Genomic DNA, 17290 nt, shown 5'->3' on the forward strand with positions numbered 1-17290 from the left:
TTTGAGTTCAGTCCCTGGTATTCCCCCTAAAAAAATAAAAATTAAAAGGGCCAGGAATGTGGCTTTACCACTGGTAAAGTGTGTCTGATTTCAATCCCCATGTCCCTTCCCCCCCAAAAACAAAAACAAAAAACAAAAACAAGTGAGTTACTAACTCTTTTTGACCCTAAAGGGTAAGATAATTGAGTTCCACCTTTTGAGGAAAGACTGTCAAAAAATTTGTGGGTGCATTCCACAATCCACATGAGTATGTGTTTTCATTAGGATAGTTGATGATTTGGGTGTGAATTAATTTCACTATGAAATATTTGAATTATTTCTACATTTATTCTATATTAAATTCTACATTATAAAGTAACTGTTAATATGACTTGTATGGAATGTCAGAGATGTATGTATCCTTAATTTTTCTACTAATTTTGAGTTATTTTACAGGGTTTATCCTTTGAAAACCTTAGTTTTGATAATTTTTGTTTCTGTTTTCAGAGCAACAACATATCATTGAGTCATTCCCAGCTTTGTCTTATTGCTGTTTTTCTCTGATTCCCTATTTAAAAAAAAATGTATTAAGCTACCAGTAAATTAATTGAAATAAATGGCTTATTTTTCCCTCTCAGCTGATTTGAATAGGATGCACAGACAAAATATAGATGCCTACCATAACCCAGAGGCAAGAACATATGAAGATAAAAGGGCTGTTGTATCTCTAGACCAAAATTTAGCCACTTCAAATGCTGAGAACATAGAAGATTCTGGAAATAAAAACTCAGGTTTTTAATCACATTCTATTTTTTTCTTTTCTTTCTTTTTTTTTTTTACATTTCTAAGTTATTCAGTAACATTTCTGTTCTTGACACAATACTTGATGTGATTTTAAAAATTTGGTTCATTTGAGTCAGAATATTATACCTTTCTTAGTATTTTGAAAAAAGTTGAATCAGGGAAATGTTGGTTTTTAATACTGTTTTTTCTCTACTTCAGTTGCTGCTAACCTTTTAATTTTACTAATTGGGAGACAGTTCTTAAAATCGAACAGTTTTTACACATACAATTTGCTTCTTATACCAGTGACTGCTTTAGTGAGAAGGTATCAGGTATTTTATGATAAATTTACAAATTATTTTTTGCTTTTAGTGATCACTACTCTCCCTTGTAAAATCATAGTACCAAAGAAAAAGAAGTAATTAAAAAGTTTAATATCTGATCACAGACTCTTTCTTAGCCAGATATATTTGCTTTACTGTGAAATAATATAACAAAATTTCTATATGTTGAAATTAAATACCTCTTTTATGACTTGCTAGAAAAAGTTGTCATTTTCTTTATCCAGTATATATGAAAGTATTTAATATATTTGAGAGTCGAAAGAAATATATAGAATATCCCACCTTGCATTATATTTTGATGTTTATAAAAGTAACCATTTATTTACCACCAAATTCTCCTTTTGTACTTGCACAGAAGTTTTGATTATAGCCTAGAAAATAACTTTATATTAGGATGTTTTCCTAATAAAATTTTTATAACTTATAGAACACCTTAGGAGATGGGTTCTATGCTGTTTTTGTGGACAACCTGTTCCATTGTCTGATCTCTAATTAAGAGAAAAAAAAAAATACTCTCTTTGATCCACAGTAGAGTTTTGGCCTTTGGGTCCAATTTGGATTTTTGGAGCACTTAAATTGGAATCTTTGATTTTATGAAATTATTAATTTTACTCTGTAGTAATTCAGTGTGTAGTGTAGTGGGAAGATTAAAACACTTTTCATATTATTGCTGCTAAGAGAATTTTGGCTTAGTATTTTCTCTTCTTCATTTGCTGCTACTTTTAGTAGTCTTTATTGAGATCTCAGTGCTACAGATCTTTATCCTTTCCTTCCATACCATGTATTCTTTGTAGTTCTGTCTCAGCCTAGAACTTATTCTTTATTAGTAATTACACTTTCAGGCATCTAGATCTGCTCACCCAGGAAAAACATTTGGAAAATCAACAGTTTCCATGATTCTTTTGCAGGAGTATAAGACTGATAATTGAATTTGTTGTCTATGGCCTTTCTTTCCTACTACCAGGTTTCTGTGCTGGTAGTGTTGCTAGGGATGCTTTATTTAAAAAATCATTTATAAAAATCATAAAATGTTTTAAAATTTCCTGTTTTATGAATTGAAAATCCCCTAAATTCAACTTTGTTTCCCTGAGAATTAGCCTAAAATAAACCTTTCTACATGCAAGAACTATCTAAAACCACCTAATTTTTTCTAGGGCATATATATAGTGTGTATATATATGTATTTTATACATATACACATACACATGTGTGCTTACATATACATATGTGCCATTTAGTATTTTTTAAAGGCCTTAGGGAACTTGGAATATATCTGAAAATTGAATATTCTAATGTATGTTTAAGGTTCCTTATCCTGTGATGTTTTGTCTTTATTAGGCCTGTTTTTGAGACCTTACATAATGTTCTTTTTTTCTTTTTTTAAATTTACGGTTTTTATATTAGCTACTATTATAAGATCTAATACTAATTTGGCTTAAATTAACTTTCTGGCTTATTATCATGCCTAGATACATACTATTTTCTTTACATTGGGTAAATGTTTCCATATTATTTTATTTTTAAAGTTATTTCTAAAAGAACTTATTTTCTATGTCTTGGATATTTCTTCATTAGTTGCCCTCAAAGGTTTAGAATGAGAGTGAACATCAGGATGAAAGATGACACTCAATTTTGTTTTGTTCATCAGCTTTCCCACCACTGTATAAGATTTAAAAGAACCTTCAAGGTGTATGGTTATGTTTTCATTAGAAACATTTTCTAGTGGGGGAAAAAAGTGTGATGTGTAAGTTTGGCCTTTCTGCTGATCTATTAAAATAAACATTAATAAATTTAAATACAAGGGACAAAGTAGGCTTGAATGACAGGTTAACTGCAAAACAATCTGCCTATATAAAATGACACAAGTGAGGGAAATACATACTTTGGATTGATGGTGTAAAGAATGAGTTAGTAACTCAAAAATAATATAAAGTTATATGAGGCTTAAATGCCATTTCTTAATGTTTGCAATCAGAGAGATTCCTGGGAGATAATACTTCTTTAAATTTCTTTTATGAAATAATTTTTCCATCAAGAATATATAATAATAATATTTATATATAAAATAATAAAAAATTTTATTATTTATGTTTATATCCCACTAATTCAATAGTTTTTAAAATAAAAACTGTTAAAATGATTAGGACTTGCTGTGATTTGTTAAAAATGTCTTATAGCTGACTTGGTATCCTATATTTAAATACGGTTGGGAAGAATTTTGGAATTACCTATTTTTAAAAACAATTTAGAAAACTTTGTGTATATAATACACTTTAATTTGTTATTAAGAACTATTCTTAAGTATAGGGTATTCAGCTGTATAGAATTTAAATATGTATTTTTTCCTCTTAATTCTGGTTTATAGCCTTTCTGTGATGAGAGTTGTTCAGGCTTAGCTTTTACATTTCTGTAGTGTCTTTTGCTATTATAGCTGTAATATTATTTTCAACTATTAATTTAGTTATAGTCTTACCATTTTTCTTTTTATTTATACTTTTCATCTGGTCTTCAGATTCTAATCTCAGCTTTCCTCTTTGGATTTTCCTCTGGATTCTGTATTTAGCAGAGCTTTCCTAAATAAGGGTTGATTATCAGATTTTTCATTCTTTAACTTTTACATTTTTCTAATAGTATGTTTTTTAAAATGTCTTTTTCAAGGTCATGTGCAAACACAGAGCTCTCCTTTTGCTCGGGGAAATATATTTTGTGAACCTCCAACTGATCTTCAGATTAAACAGCAAGAATTATACAAGAATTTCTTCGTTTTCAGGTGAAAGGTTATTGATCATAGTTAAAAGTTCTGTAAGAATTCTAACAAACTAATCTTGTAGAGATTATTTTTATCCACAGGATACATTTTCAGTTCTAAAATGCCATGTAATTATCTAAAATATCTAATTTATATTAAATATAAGTAGTACTAAATTACATTATTACTTCAGCTATATCTGAAAAAGGAGATATTTTATATATAGTAGTTGGCTTATATTTTCTAAACTTTATTAGGCCATTGGTTATTAAATCAAAGAATGCTGAGATTTCAAAAATTCACTCAAATAGTATCTACTCTGCATATAATGAATCTTTATATACATTTATAAATTTTCCCAATGATTTGATATATATGGTGTATTTTTTTTTTTTTTTGGAACAACCAGCCCATTTTATTGACTTCAGAAGGCAATTTTAGTTGGGGGAGAATATTCTGGACTCATTAGTACAAATTGAAAATAAATGAAAATCAGATGTAAAATAATCAACTTTTATAATTATATGCTCCATTTTGTATATAAGCAAATGGCATTTAAATAGTAGAAATGCTCACTTAAGCATTACTATTTCTTAGGTGAATGGACTTACTGAACTCCACACTGTCTGCCCTTATGTTGCATACTAGAACTGGAGTCTGAGATGAATGAGGTGCTTGCCCATAAAGGACCTAGTTTTCGTCTTTCCTTACTACACTCTCATCCACACCCTCGTTTACGCGCCAGTGTCAGATTAATCCTATTGCCTTGTTTATCTTCCTTTGATACAACTTTTCACACCTATTTTTCTTTTCTTTATCTTTTTATTTTTTAATTTTTGTGGTGCTGGGGATTGAACCCAGGGCCTCTGCTCTACCTCTGAGCTATACCCCCAGCTCTTTTTATTTTCAGACAAGGTCTTGCTAAGTTGCCCAGTCTGACCTTGAACTTATGATTCTCTTGCCTCGGCCTTCTGAGTAGTAAGAATTACAGGTGTGAGCCACCATGCCCAGCCATAGCTATTTTTCTTTACTCAAAATCTGGTAGTGACTTTTCTAAAATGTATAGACCCCTTAACCTGACATTTAAGGGTATCAAATTTAGTCCTAACCTCTTAAATAGATGCCTCTTAAACAGATTACATTCCAACATGTCATCTTTCTAATCATAATTATTGTGAACTCTTAAATATAACAATACATAATAAGTATAGTCTTTAAGACTAGTTGATCTGGCATTAATGTTTATGTGTTAATAAGGGATTAAAAAGACTAAAACCTGCATTATTTTACTAGAGCACTAATGGTGAAATGAATGAAAAGGCCTTTCTAAGGAATGACAGGATATGGATATTGTAATGTGATAGAATGGCATCAGAGATCACAAGGGTATTGGCCTCTCAAGTTAGGTAACACTGCTGAGGATATAGAATCATCTGTTGAACTTAAAGTACCTTGTGCTATATTGCCTATGATGATGACAGCAAGTCAAAATTTAAGTTTCTAGAGTTTATTTAGCAAGTCTTAACCATGGTCTAAAGTACAATTTAACCCCCTCCCAATATCTGCCAGTTGTATAACTTCTTTATTGTTTATAAGGTACTGTTTTGCATGTAGTATCTCATTAAACTTCAAAACTCTCTGAGGAAAGATCATATCATCTCTGTTTTAATATATACAACTGATACATAGACTATCAGACGTGTCCATGGTGACAGAGTTGTGAGGCCAGTGCTTGAGCCAAGTCTTTGACTTCAGGTGTCATATTTGTAGGTATCACATTTATATTTCTAGGGATTTGTAGGAAGTCTTTCACTTTGAAAAAACTACTACTACCATATTTCACTGCATAATCATTGCAGATTTCATACATTTTTTTTTTTTTTGGCAAAAAGCGGAGTGTGATCATTATTGTGAAGCTTTTTTTTTTTTTTAATTATTCTAGTATTACTTAAAAGTCATCTATTATGCCAGGCGCAGTGGTGCACGCCTGTAATCCCAGCAATTTGGGAGGCTGAGGCAGGAGGATTGTGAGTTCAAAGCCAGCCTCAGCAATTTATTGAGGTGCTGAGCAACTTTGTAAGACCCTGTCTCAAAGTAGTACCAAAAAAATTACCTATTAGTAAACTGTCTTGTGCAAGATTAGGATGCATGGAATATTCTCATGAACATATGTTAGAATTGAGTAGTCCAAATTGATACACATGTTTAATAAATACTGTTATTGACTTGTGCATTATAATCAGAATATTATACTTAAGAAAATTTACTAATTTCTCATAGTATGGACTTGGAAAATTTAATCCTGTTTGTCCAAGATTCTGTACTGCCTTTTATTGGTTTCATTATCTGACATGTTCCAGGGCACTCTTATAAGATGTGCTTAGCATTAGTGCTTTAGTGCTCTAAATAAACCACACTAGGTGACTTTTGAAATATACTGACAGTGTGGTTGTGTTGAGAATTCTAGGCTTATGGTTCATAGTGTATGAGAAGACAACTGAGCATCATATACCACTGGTGAATACATTGTGCTGTTTACCTTTTAAGTGGTTGAGGAACAGAATTATACCATGCAATGATTATGAGATGAAAGGTCATAAGCCAATTTTGAGACTGAAAAAATAGGGTGTGGCAATTACATGGTAGATATGATTATGTGGAGAAAAGTTTGATTGTATTAGTTTCAGTGTTCAGTTTTTCTACCCTCAGTGTGTCTGTGAATAGATTGCTCTCATATGGTGGTTTTCACAGTTTGTTTTTTCCCCCTGTAGTCTCTTAAAATATTTCCCCCCACCAAGCAAAATCTAACAAAATTCTAAGAAAATATAAAATAGCTAAATGGTGTTTATTATTTCTATTTACAATATGCATTATCAGACAGGAAGTTGCCAAACTGAAATGTCAAAATAAGTGTTCTAAAATGTTTAAATTTTTGCATAAAGATGGTAAGAGACACCTTAGTCCACAGTCTGCATAAATAAATAAATAATAATAGCTCAAGAAACCTTCATGCTGTTAATGATTTTAATGTGTTTAATTTCTTTTTTTTTTTTTTTTTTTGGACCTGGAGATTGAATTCACGGGCACTTCACTACTGAGCCACATCCCCAGCCCTATTTTATATTTTATTTAGAGACAGAGTCTCACTGAGTTGTTTAGTGCCTTGCTTTTTTGCTGAGGCTGACTTCGAACACTCACGATTCTCCTGACTTAGTCTCCCAAGCATGTTTGATGTTTTAATTACAGCTGTAAACATAAATTTAAAAACTTAAATTTAATAAGATTAAAAATTTTAACAAGTATTTACAGAACCCCAGAAGCACTTTGTTGTTATAGTTTGAAAAGCATGACCTAGAAGATGTTTTTCCTCTTTCTATTGAAGTACTGTTTAGCTTTCCTGTTGGCATTAAACTTTGCATTTATTAGATGTGTGATCCATTCATAGTTTACAAACTGATACTTGATTTTGATGGAGAAGCAACTGATTATTTTCATGGAGTAAGAAGAAGGGTTGTTTATGAGGATTTTGGGATCATAAATGGTGTTTTGTCTAGGTATGTTGTATTTGAATAAAAGATCCCCTGCACATTGCTTACTACTAAATACTAGGCTTGTACATATTTAATAGTGTGATAAATGTTAGAAAAAGCCTCAGGTATATGAAAACATGTTACATGTGAGACAGTTCTCATTATTCAAAAAATTGTCAGCACTAGGTAGAGCAACCTTGAAACTAGAGGAGATGCAGAAAATAAAAATAATATGAACAACCACAACCCATAGCTGAGAATTAAAACTCTTTTCATAATCTTAAACCAGAATCATGAATACCTGACACTCATGTTACCATCTTCCTTGCCTCATTCATGGAAGGTATGGACTCTCTTAAGGTTCTCTTCCCTTCAGATCTTAGACTATGCCTTACAGTATTCTCCCCAACTCAGCACTACAGGTTCTAGGTAGCACTCAAAATGAGACTTAATTCTGAATCTTTGAGTCCTAAATATCATCTTACACTCTAATAGATTTAGTTTAGGTGTTTTTTTTTTTTCTTTGTTAACCTACCAGTAGGTAGAAAAGGAGAAAAGAGCATCTTGGGGAAATGAGTTATCATGTGTGTTTACACACACACACACACACACACACACGCACACACACATACATATATAACTAAAACATTAATTTCACTGTTTGAGAATAGTAATCAAATGCAAGAACTTTAAGATATAATAGTAGCAATCATTGTAGAATATATAATCATGAATATTTACTGAGTGCCTTCTATATAGAAAGGATTTTTATGCTGCTTACATTGTTTCACTTTCATTCTTGAGCACTCCTTTGAGGTGTAGATATTAGCTCATCAGATGAGAATACTGAGAACAAGATAATTTCTTTACACACAGTCTATAAATATTTGAAACTGGAATTTAACTTATAGCTTTTAATAGTACATCATGTAGCCTTGTTAATAAGATATAGGAAACTGGAAAATTTAGGAACTTTTTAGGAACTTGTAAACACAGGGTATAAGTGTTGAATTTGTAGTATACCAGGAAAAAGTGCTAGTCTGACTTTTTAAAAAAATTTTTAATTTGTTTTAGTTGGTTATACATGATAGTAGAATGCATTTTGACACATTATACACAAATGAAGCATAACTTCTCATTCCTCTGGCTGTATATCACACCAGTAGTGTAATCATACATGTATATAGGGTAATATTGTCTGTCTCATTGTACTGTCCTTCCCAACTCCACCACTCCACCCATCCCCTCCTCTCTCCTCATTCCCTTCTGTATAATCCAAAGTTCCTTCGTTCTTCCCTACCCCCACCCGACTGTGGATCAGCACTGACTTTTTAATAGTTTTTCAAAATAAAAATTGTTTATTCTTTAGATTGAAGAAAAGAAACAAAGAGAGGAAGCTGAGCGAGAGAGACTGAAAATTGCAGAAGAAAAAGAAGAAAAACGGCTTGCAGAACAGAGAGCACGAATTCAGCAAGAATATGAAGAGGAACAGGAAAAGAAAAGGGAGAAAGAGGAGGAGGTGCAATTTTCCCCCTACTCTATTTTACTACTTAACTGAATGTGAAATTGTTATTTTGACTTGAAAAGATGTTTGTTAGTTCCTTATAAGGGAGAATAGTCTTAAAGTACATTTACAAAATATCAGATTGGTATCCATTCACTGGATATTATTTTATTGAGGTGAAAACTAATTTCAGTGATACATCATTCTTTTAGTCAAACTGTAGTTATAGGCTGGCCGGACAAAGTGGTGTACACCTGCAATGCCAACTACTCAGACTGAGGCAGGAGGATTACAAGTTCAAGTCTAGCCTCAGCAACTTAGTGAGAACCTATCTGAAAATATAAAATAAAAAATGGCTATGGGTGTAACTCAGTAGTAGAGTGCTCCTGGTTCAAATCCAAGTATGGGGGGGGAAGCTATAAGCTGATTGAAGATGTCAGAAATGTACTTAAGCAGACAGCTTCTTTATTTCTTCTACAGCTTCAGTTTTACCTATATTTCAGGCAAATAAGGTAGCAAATTTTTTTATTATTATTATTTTTATTTAGCTTTTAATTTTTTACAGACTGTATTTTGATTCATTGTACACAAATGGGGTACATAATTTCGTTTCTATGGTTGTACACAATGTAGATTCATACCATTCTTGAAAATTTTTTAATAAAGTCTAGAATGTATGTATGAAGTGTATATTTTCCTCTTAATTTTAAAGCAAAGGTTAAAAAATGAAGAGCTCATTCGTTTAGCTGAAGAAAGACGAAAAGAAGCAGAAAGAAAGAAGAAAGAAGAAGAGGAAAGACATAACTTGCAACTTCAGCACTACTATGAAAGAGAAAATATGATTGGAGAAGAAACAAAGGTAAGTTTCAGACAAAAATGTCAGTCAAATCCATACATTAACCCATATGCACTGTGAGAATTGTAGAGTTGTTAGAAAAGGGGAGAAAGAAGAGAGGTGCTTGTGTTTGCCTTCTTTGTCTAACTACTGAATTTGGGCATTATTACTGAACTTCCTGTGTGAGGTGCTAATACTGTGGTAGTTCTTTCTTTCTTTTTTTATATTGTTTTTTATTGTTTGTCGTATTCAGTTATACATGACAGCAGAATACATTTGGATTCATTGTACACAAATGGAGTACAACTTTTCGTTTCTCTGGTTGTACATGATGTAGAGTCACATAATTCATGCAATCATACATGTACCTAGGGTAATGATGTCCGTCTCATTCCACTGTCTTTCCCACCCCTGCAATCCCTCCCCTCACTCCCTTCTGCCCATTTCAATCCAGTGTTCCTCTATTCACAGCCCCCCCCCCCCCCCATTGTATATCAGCATCCACTTATCAGAGAAAACATTTGGCCTTTCGATTTTTGGGACTGGATTATCTCACTTAGCATGATATTCTCCAACTCCATCCAATGCAAATGTCATAATTTTATTTGTTATGGCTGAGTAATATTCCATTGTGGATATATACCAGTTTCTTTATCCATTCATCTGTTGATGGACACCTAGGTTGGTTCCACAATCTAGCTCTTGTGAATTGAACTGCTATAAACATTGATGTGGCTGTGTCACTGTAGTAGTATGCTGATTTTAAGTCCTTTGGGTATAGGCCAAGGAGTGGGTCAAATGGTGGTTCCATTCCAAGTTTTCTAAGGAATCTCCATACTGCTTCCCAGAGTGGCTGCTCCACTTCGCAGTCCCACCACCAATGTGTGAGTGTACCTTTTTCCCCACATCCTGGCCAACACCTATTTTTGCTTGTTTTTTTTTTTTTTTTTTTTTTTTGCAGTACTGGGGATCGAACTCAGGGCCTTGTGCTTGCAAGGCAAGCACTCTACCAGCTGAGCTATCTCCCCAGCCCTTTGCTTGTATTTTTGATAATAACCATTCTAATTGGAGTGAGATGAAATCTTAGGGTAGTTTTGATTTGCATTTCTTTTTTTTTTTTTTTAAATCATAAATTTACATAGGGCAATGTTGTTTGATTCATTCTGTTATTTTTTTTTCCCTTTTCCCACCCCTCCCACCCCTCTTTTCCCTCTATATAGTCCTTCCTTCCTCCATTCTTACCACCCTCCTTATCCCTAACCCTAAACCTAACCCTAACCCTAACGCTAACCCCTCCTACCCCCCATTATATGTCCTCATCCGCTTATCAGCGAGATCATTCGTCCTTTAGTTTTTTTTATTATTAAAAATGCATTTCTAATTACTAGAAATTACTATTCATATATTTGTTGATCAGTTGTGAAATGTCTGCTCAGTTCCTTAGCCCATTTATTGATTGGATTATTTGAATTTTTGGTGTTAAGTTTTTTGAGTTCTTTACATATCCTAGAGATTAGTGCTCTGTCTGAAGTGCATGTGGTAAAGATTTTCTCCCACTCTGTAGACTCTCTCTTCACATTATTGATTGTTTCCTTTGCTGAGAAAAAGCTTTTAACTTTGAATCCATCCCATTTATTGATTCTTGTTTTTATTTCTTGCACTTTGGGAATCTTGTTAAGGAAGTCTGGTCCTAAGCCCACAGAATAAAGATTTGGGCCTACTTGTTTTCTATTTGGTGCAGGGTCTCTGGTCTGATTCCTAGGTCCTTGATCCATTTTGAGTTGAGTTTTGTGCAGGGTGAGAGAGAGGGGTTTGGTAGTTCTTTCTGCCCAGTGAATTTAATGTGTTTATTTACCTTAGACCAGTCTTGTGTTTTTTGTGATTACAATCCAAGAGTGGTCTACAGACCAGTACTCTGTGAACTTGTTCTTTTCATGGTAAGACTAAATAGAAATTGAGAGTGTTTGGAAACTTTTCTAACAACTTGTCTAAGTAACTTTATGTCTGTTCAATCTACTAATAAAAATATTGGACTTGAATTTCATTTTAATGAAACATTGTTTTTATTTACCTAGTAATTCATTCTTATTCTGTTTTATACAACTTTCCATTGTAGAATGGAAATTTATTTAAAAATTAACGGTGGTTTGCTATAAACTGGTTTTTGAAAACCGTATCGCTGACTTAAAAGGCTGATGTTCCCTGTTAGGTGCATGAATCAAAGTTGTTAGAGGTTTCTTCTGTAGAAAGATAATTGACTCTTTTTTGGGTGGCAGGTACCAGGGATTGAACTCAGGGGCACTTGACCACTGAGCCATATCCCCAACCCTTTTTTGTGTTTTATTTAGAGATAGGGTTTCACTGAGTTGCTTAGCATCTCACTTTTGCTGAGGCTGGCTTTGAATTTGTGATCTTCCTACCTCAGCCTCCTGAGCTGCTGGGATTACAGGTGTACCACTGCACCTGGTGATAGACTTTTAAGAAAATCTAATTCACACCCTTGCTAAAACTAACAGTTAAATTTAAAACTTTGTGTGTATGAATATCATTGGGGGTTTGTTAGAAATGCACATTCCTGGATTCCCACCTGCAAGCAATCTGAGGAGGAGATTCAAAGATGTGCATTTTAGTTATCTTTTCAGGTTTTGATGTTGTTGGCCTGGAGACCATACTATGAAAAACCTATGTCTATATTGTAAGTCTAGCCCATTTGGTGTAAGAGCATTGTTTACAGGAATTTATATTTATTCAAACATTATTTATTTAAGGCTGAATGTACAAAAAAGGTTCCTTTAAACTTGAATTCCTCTGGTGTAAGGATGTGGTTTGGTATACTGTTCAATGTGTAACTGACTCATAATATGAGCCATTTCTGATAAGCTGAACTGTGCTGTTCGATTTCATTCCAGGGTTTATGGTGATAGAAATGATAAGTGTACACAGCCAGAATTTTGTTGAAAGATCTTTAAAAGAGAATTTAAAAGATCTGTATTTTTTGGTTTGTGTTGTTTATTTACCGTGTTCTAGGAGTATTAGGCATAGTTTTCATTCTTAGGATAAATATAGCTGTTCAGCCTTATTCAAATGTCTGCTCATTAATTTATTAATAAAGTTTACTTTTTAGAGAAGTTTTTGGTTCCCAGCAGAATTGGACAGATACAGAGAAATTTTTATTATAAAAGCCATCATTAAAAATGAGAGTTGTTGGTTTTCCACAATTGTGTTTCTACTGATTTCTTATGTTTAACAAATGGTATTTTTAAGGAATTTTTTATGTCTATTAGTTGAATTGTGAAGTACCATAAAGTTTTAAGTCAGCTTTATACCATTTAATGAATTTTGTTTCTTGATTCTGAAATTAATATTACTAGCTGTCATATTTTGTATTTATATATTCATGATATATATATTTTTGCCTATTCTTTATTCTGTATCACTATATTTTGTTTTTTGAGTTAGCTTGTGTATTTATTTAGTTTGAAAAAAATTTTTCTTTTTTTTTTTTTTGGGTAGTGGGGATTGAACCTAGAGGTGCTTAACCACTGAGCCATATCCCCAGCCCTTTTTTTATGTTTTATTTAGAGATAGGGTCTTGCTGAGTTTCTAAGTGCCTCACTACGTTGCTGAGATTGACTTTGAACTTTGCCATCCTCCTGCCTTGGGCCTCCTGAGCTGCTCGAATTACAGGCATGCACCACTGGTGCTTGGCTAGTTTGAAATTTTTTATATTAACCTCAGAGTTACCTTTTAATCATGGATAGCTAAATCCACTTATATTTATCATAACCAGTAAGTTTGATCATATTAACTTAATTTCTGATGATTTTGTTTTGCTTCCTTGATAGTTATTTTCTTTTTATATGGACTATGGGTCATTTACTTCATCCTTATGCTTCTTTAGAAGGCTTATATTATCTTTATAATTCAGCCTGAAATTACCTATAGGTTTTAAAAAAATCTTTCTCTCATATATATACATATATTTCTAATTTTATCAATATCAACAATGAAACTAACTTATGATTTTCTGGCATGCAAAATGAAGACATTCTGATCTTGGTTCCTTCCTTTCTTTTCTTCCCTCCTTTTATTCCTTGATTCCTTCCTTCTTTCCCACAGAGAATATTTATTGTATATTTTTGGGAGTTTTATGCCTTCATATGAAGTTGGAAGCTATAAGCTTTAATACACTGTAAACTGAAATCTCATTTCCATGGAGACACAAAACCCTACCATGATCTGAAAAATTCCCTCATCTATGATAGTTTTGGTGACAGGAGATAAAAATTTTAGACGTTGATTTATATTGTTTTACAGAAAGTGGCTTTGTTTTCTTCTTCTTCTTCTTTTTTTTTATCATCCTCTTTCCCTTTTATATTATTAAGATGATGTTTTTAGCCGGGCACAGTGGCGCATGCCTGTAATCCCAGTGGCTCGGGATCTGAGGCAGGAGGATTGCAAGTTCAGAGCCAGACTCAGCAACTCAGCAAGGCCCTAAGCAAATTAGTGAGGCCCTGTCTCAAAATAAAAATAAAATTAAAAAAAAAGGACAGGAGATGTGGCTCAATGGTTAAACACCTGTGGGTTTAATCCCTGGTACGAAAAAAAAAAAAGATGTTTTCACTTTCGTTCTGTGTTTGCAATACTGTTGCTTTAAGTTTGTTGATATTTAAAAAAAGAAAAAATTCTAATCTTAGAGACATATTCTTTTAATTGGTATATCTAAATTTATTTATTTTTATCATAATAAATCTACTTGATCTTAATTATTTGAATTTCTGACTCAATATTTTATTAAACAATCTCAATTTAAATGGTATTATACACTTCAGTGTATATAGTTTACATATATATGTGTATACATTTCTATATATTTGTTTCTGTTTTTAAATTTTCAGCGTGTAAGACAGCCTTCTCCCGTAGTTCCTGCTCTTCAGAACAAAATTGCAAGCAAACTCCAAAGACCTCCTTCAGTTGACAGCATCATAAGTTCCTTCATTCATGTATATACTTTTTATTTTCATTTGTTAATCTTAATTAACTTATTTGAATTTGGGGTATTGAATGAGATTTTCTTATTTATATTTTCGTACATGAAATTTTTTTTAAATTTGAAATATAGACAATGTCTACATTAATCTGTCTGTTGCTGAAGTTGTAACTGATAGTACTTGGTGCCCGAAAGTTTAGTTCTTTCAACAAACTATAATTTAGCAAAGGGTTTTGTCCAGGCTCTTCAAGAAGGTCCTTTCTTTGAAAAATTACTTTCTAGCTAGCTGTAGTTATGCTTATGAAGTCCCTTATATTTTAGGCTGAGTTATAATCAAAAGTGAACTAGGAAAATCTTTTAGAAGGGTTGATCTTTGAGCTAATGCTTGAAGAATGAGTAGGAATTTGCCATCATGACAAAGAGGGTGAAGGACTTTGAGCATGCACAAAATCAGCTAGATGGGAGGGCAGGACAGATCACATGGAGAATCTGCTGTGGTTTGGTCTGGATTGATAATGCTTTGTGATAAGGCCACAGAGGGTAGAGAACAACATATGCAGGGTATTGGAGAGACTACTTAAGACTTAAACTTAATGCCATTGGCTCATGAATTCCAAACAGGCTAATACCCAAATAGGCAAAGAAGTGTTTTAGAAAAACATTTTCCTAAATTCTACCCTGAGAGTTTTGATTCAATTGCTCTGTGGTAGAAAATGCATGGAAATTCATTGCAGTGTTAAGCAGGAGAATGACATGGCCAGTTTTGTTTTGTATAATGTTATCAGGCAATAAAGACTACAAATATGGAGACAAGTCGAGATGCTTTTGTAGAGGTCCAGATGTGAGACTTTGAGGACTTAAAGGTGTTGACACAAAGAACTGAGAAGGGTGGGGGTAACAAGTTCATGAAATATTTAAGACACATAAACAGTGGTTTTTCTTTTGGGGGAGTGTAACAGGGATTGAACTCAGGGTCACTCAACCACTGAGCTACACCCCCAGCCCTATTTTGTATTTTATTTAGAGACAGGGTCTTGCTGAGTTGCTTAAGGCCTTGCTAAGTTGCTGAGGCTGGCTTGAACTCACCAGCTTCCTGCCTCAGCCTTCCAAGCTGCTAGAATTACAGGCATTCACCACCACTCCCAGTAAAAAGTGGTATTTCTTGACTCAGTGTGTGGTATGTAGAAGTCAATGGTAACTTTCAAGTTTCTGGTGAGGGGTTACATAGAGTAGGGGGTTGAAAATATGAGCTGTGGCTAAGGAAAGAGTTTTGGATTAGATTTTTAGTTTTGGAAGTCATTAACGTATTGTTGCTTATCAGATTAGTATGATTGTCTAGGATGAGTGTGGAGAAGTAAAAAGGGCTGAGAATGGAACACTGGGGAATTTACTGTGTTTGAGAAGCAGAGAAAAGAATAGAGATAGAGAAGGTAAGAGAAAGTGGCAATGGTATCATTTGCTACTGGCCAAAAAAAAAAAAAAAAAAAAAGGATTTAAAATGCCCATCAAATGTATCATTTGGGATCACTTTGTGACTCTGGCAAGGGCAGTGTTGTCGAAGTAATAGGATATAGAACATAAGCACTAGTGTATTGAGAGAAAGAAACCTGGCTTGAAGGAAAGGAGAGAATGGACAGTATATAGTGAAGAAAGGTGAGGTAAGAATGTTTTTTTAAAAGAAGGGATAAGTTTTATGCATAGACTGAGGAGTTTGGAGACAAGAGGATAATTGAAGGCTGGAGTCACTTATCAGATAGAATATGGAAGAAGGGATTGTCTTTAAATAGGGGCATGGATCCTTCCATTGTTAGAAGAAGAAAGATTAGACACAGTTGTGGGCAAGTTTTATAGGTAGGAGTGTGTGGAATTGGGTTCCTTTACATAAAAGTTAAATTACTCCTTTTAAGCTTTTGAGTAGAGGAGATATATTAACATGTTTGCCATTATTGTTATAACAGGAAAGTTCCATGTCCAGGGCACAGTCTCCTCCAGTACCTGCCAGGAAAAATCAGCTCCGTGCAGAAGGTAAAGTTAAATTTTAAACCTATAATCCTTTTTTTAAACTTTTTATTTTAAAGTAATTATAGACTTGCGGAAAGTTGCAAGAATAGTATTGAAAGGTGCTGTGTACCTTTCCAGTTGGTTCCCCCAGTAGTAACAATATCTTATGTGGTACAATTTCACAGCCAAAGAGGTAGCCTTAGTACTCTCTGCACACAGACCTTCATTGATTTTTACTAGTTTTTACTTGTATTTGTGTGTATGTGATTTCAGGCATACTAGGTGAATATTGTGTATCATTTGTGTAACCACCACTGCAATTTGGTTTCAGAATTGTTCCATCACCATAAAGGAACTCCCTTGTGTTACACTGCCCATTCCCAAGAATATCTCTTAACTTGAAATTCCTATACTATCAGAAAGTGGTTCCAGAGTCTTGATGATGTTCTTCAATGTGATCCATGTATATATAAAACAATAAAATGTCTTTCATAAAAACTCTGTGAGCTTTTTAGTGTATTATAAGTTAGGATGTGTTTTAGTGCTTAATCTTTTGTTCTTACTCTTGCCTTGTT

General features: G+C 33.4%; 1 protein-coding gene and 1 long non-coding RNA gene across 2 annotated transcripts in view; one reads left to right on the forward strand and one right to left on the reverse strand.

The window, feature by feature from the left end:
- LOC306641391 overlaps window positions 1-16648 on the reverse strand; it is a 51932-nt gene extending 35284 nt beyond the window's left edge. Inside the window, exon 1 of the long non-coding RNA XR_013758152.1 lies at window positions 15711-16648. This is a non-coding gene — a long non-coding RNA (uncharacterized lncRNA). The remainder of the gene's footprint in view (window positions 1-15710) is intronic.
- The window catches only part of CSPP1 (centrosome and spindle pole associated protein 1), a 145123-nt gene that overhangs the window by 98053 nt on the left and 29780 nt on the right, over window positions 1-17290 (forward strand). Inside the window, 7 exon segments of the mRNA XM_079101798.1 lie at window positions 618-770; window positions 3765-3863; window positions 3866-3876; window positions 8755-8904; window positions 9602-9748; window positions 14623-14727; window positions 16673-16739. Of these exon segments, the coding sequence (XP_078957924.1) occupies window positions 618-770; window positions 3765-3863; window positions 3866-3876; window positions 8755-8904; window positions 9602-9748; window positions 14623-14727; window positions 16673-16739 (732 nt within the window).

Source organism: Sciurus vulgaris (assembly GCF_902686455.1).
Source record: "Sciurus vulgaris genome assembly, chromosome: 1".
Taxonomy (NCBI): domain Eukaryota; kingdom Metazoa; phylum Chordata; class Mammalia; order Rodentia; family Sciuridae; genus Sciurus; species Sciurus vulgaris.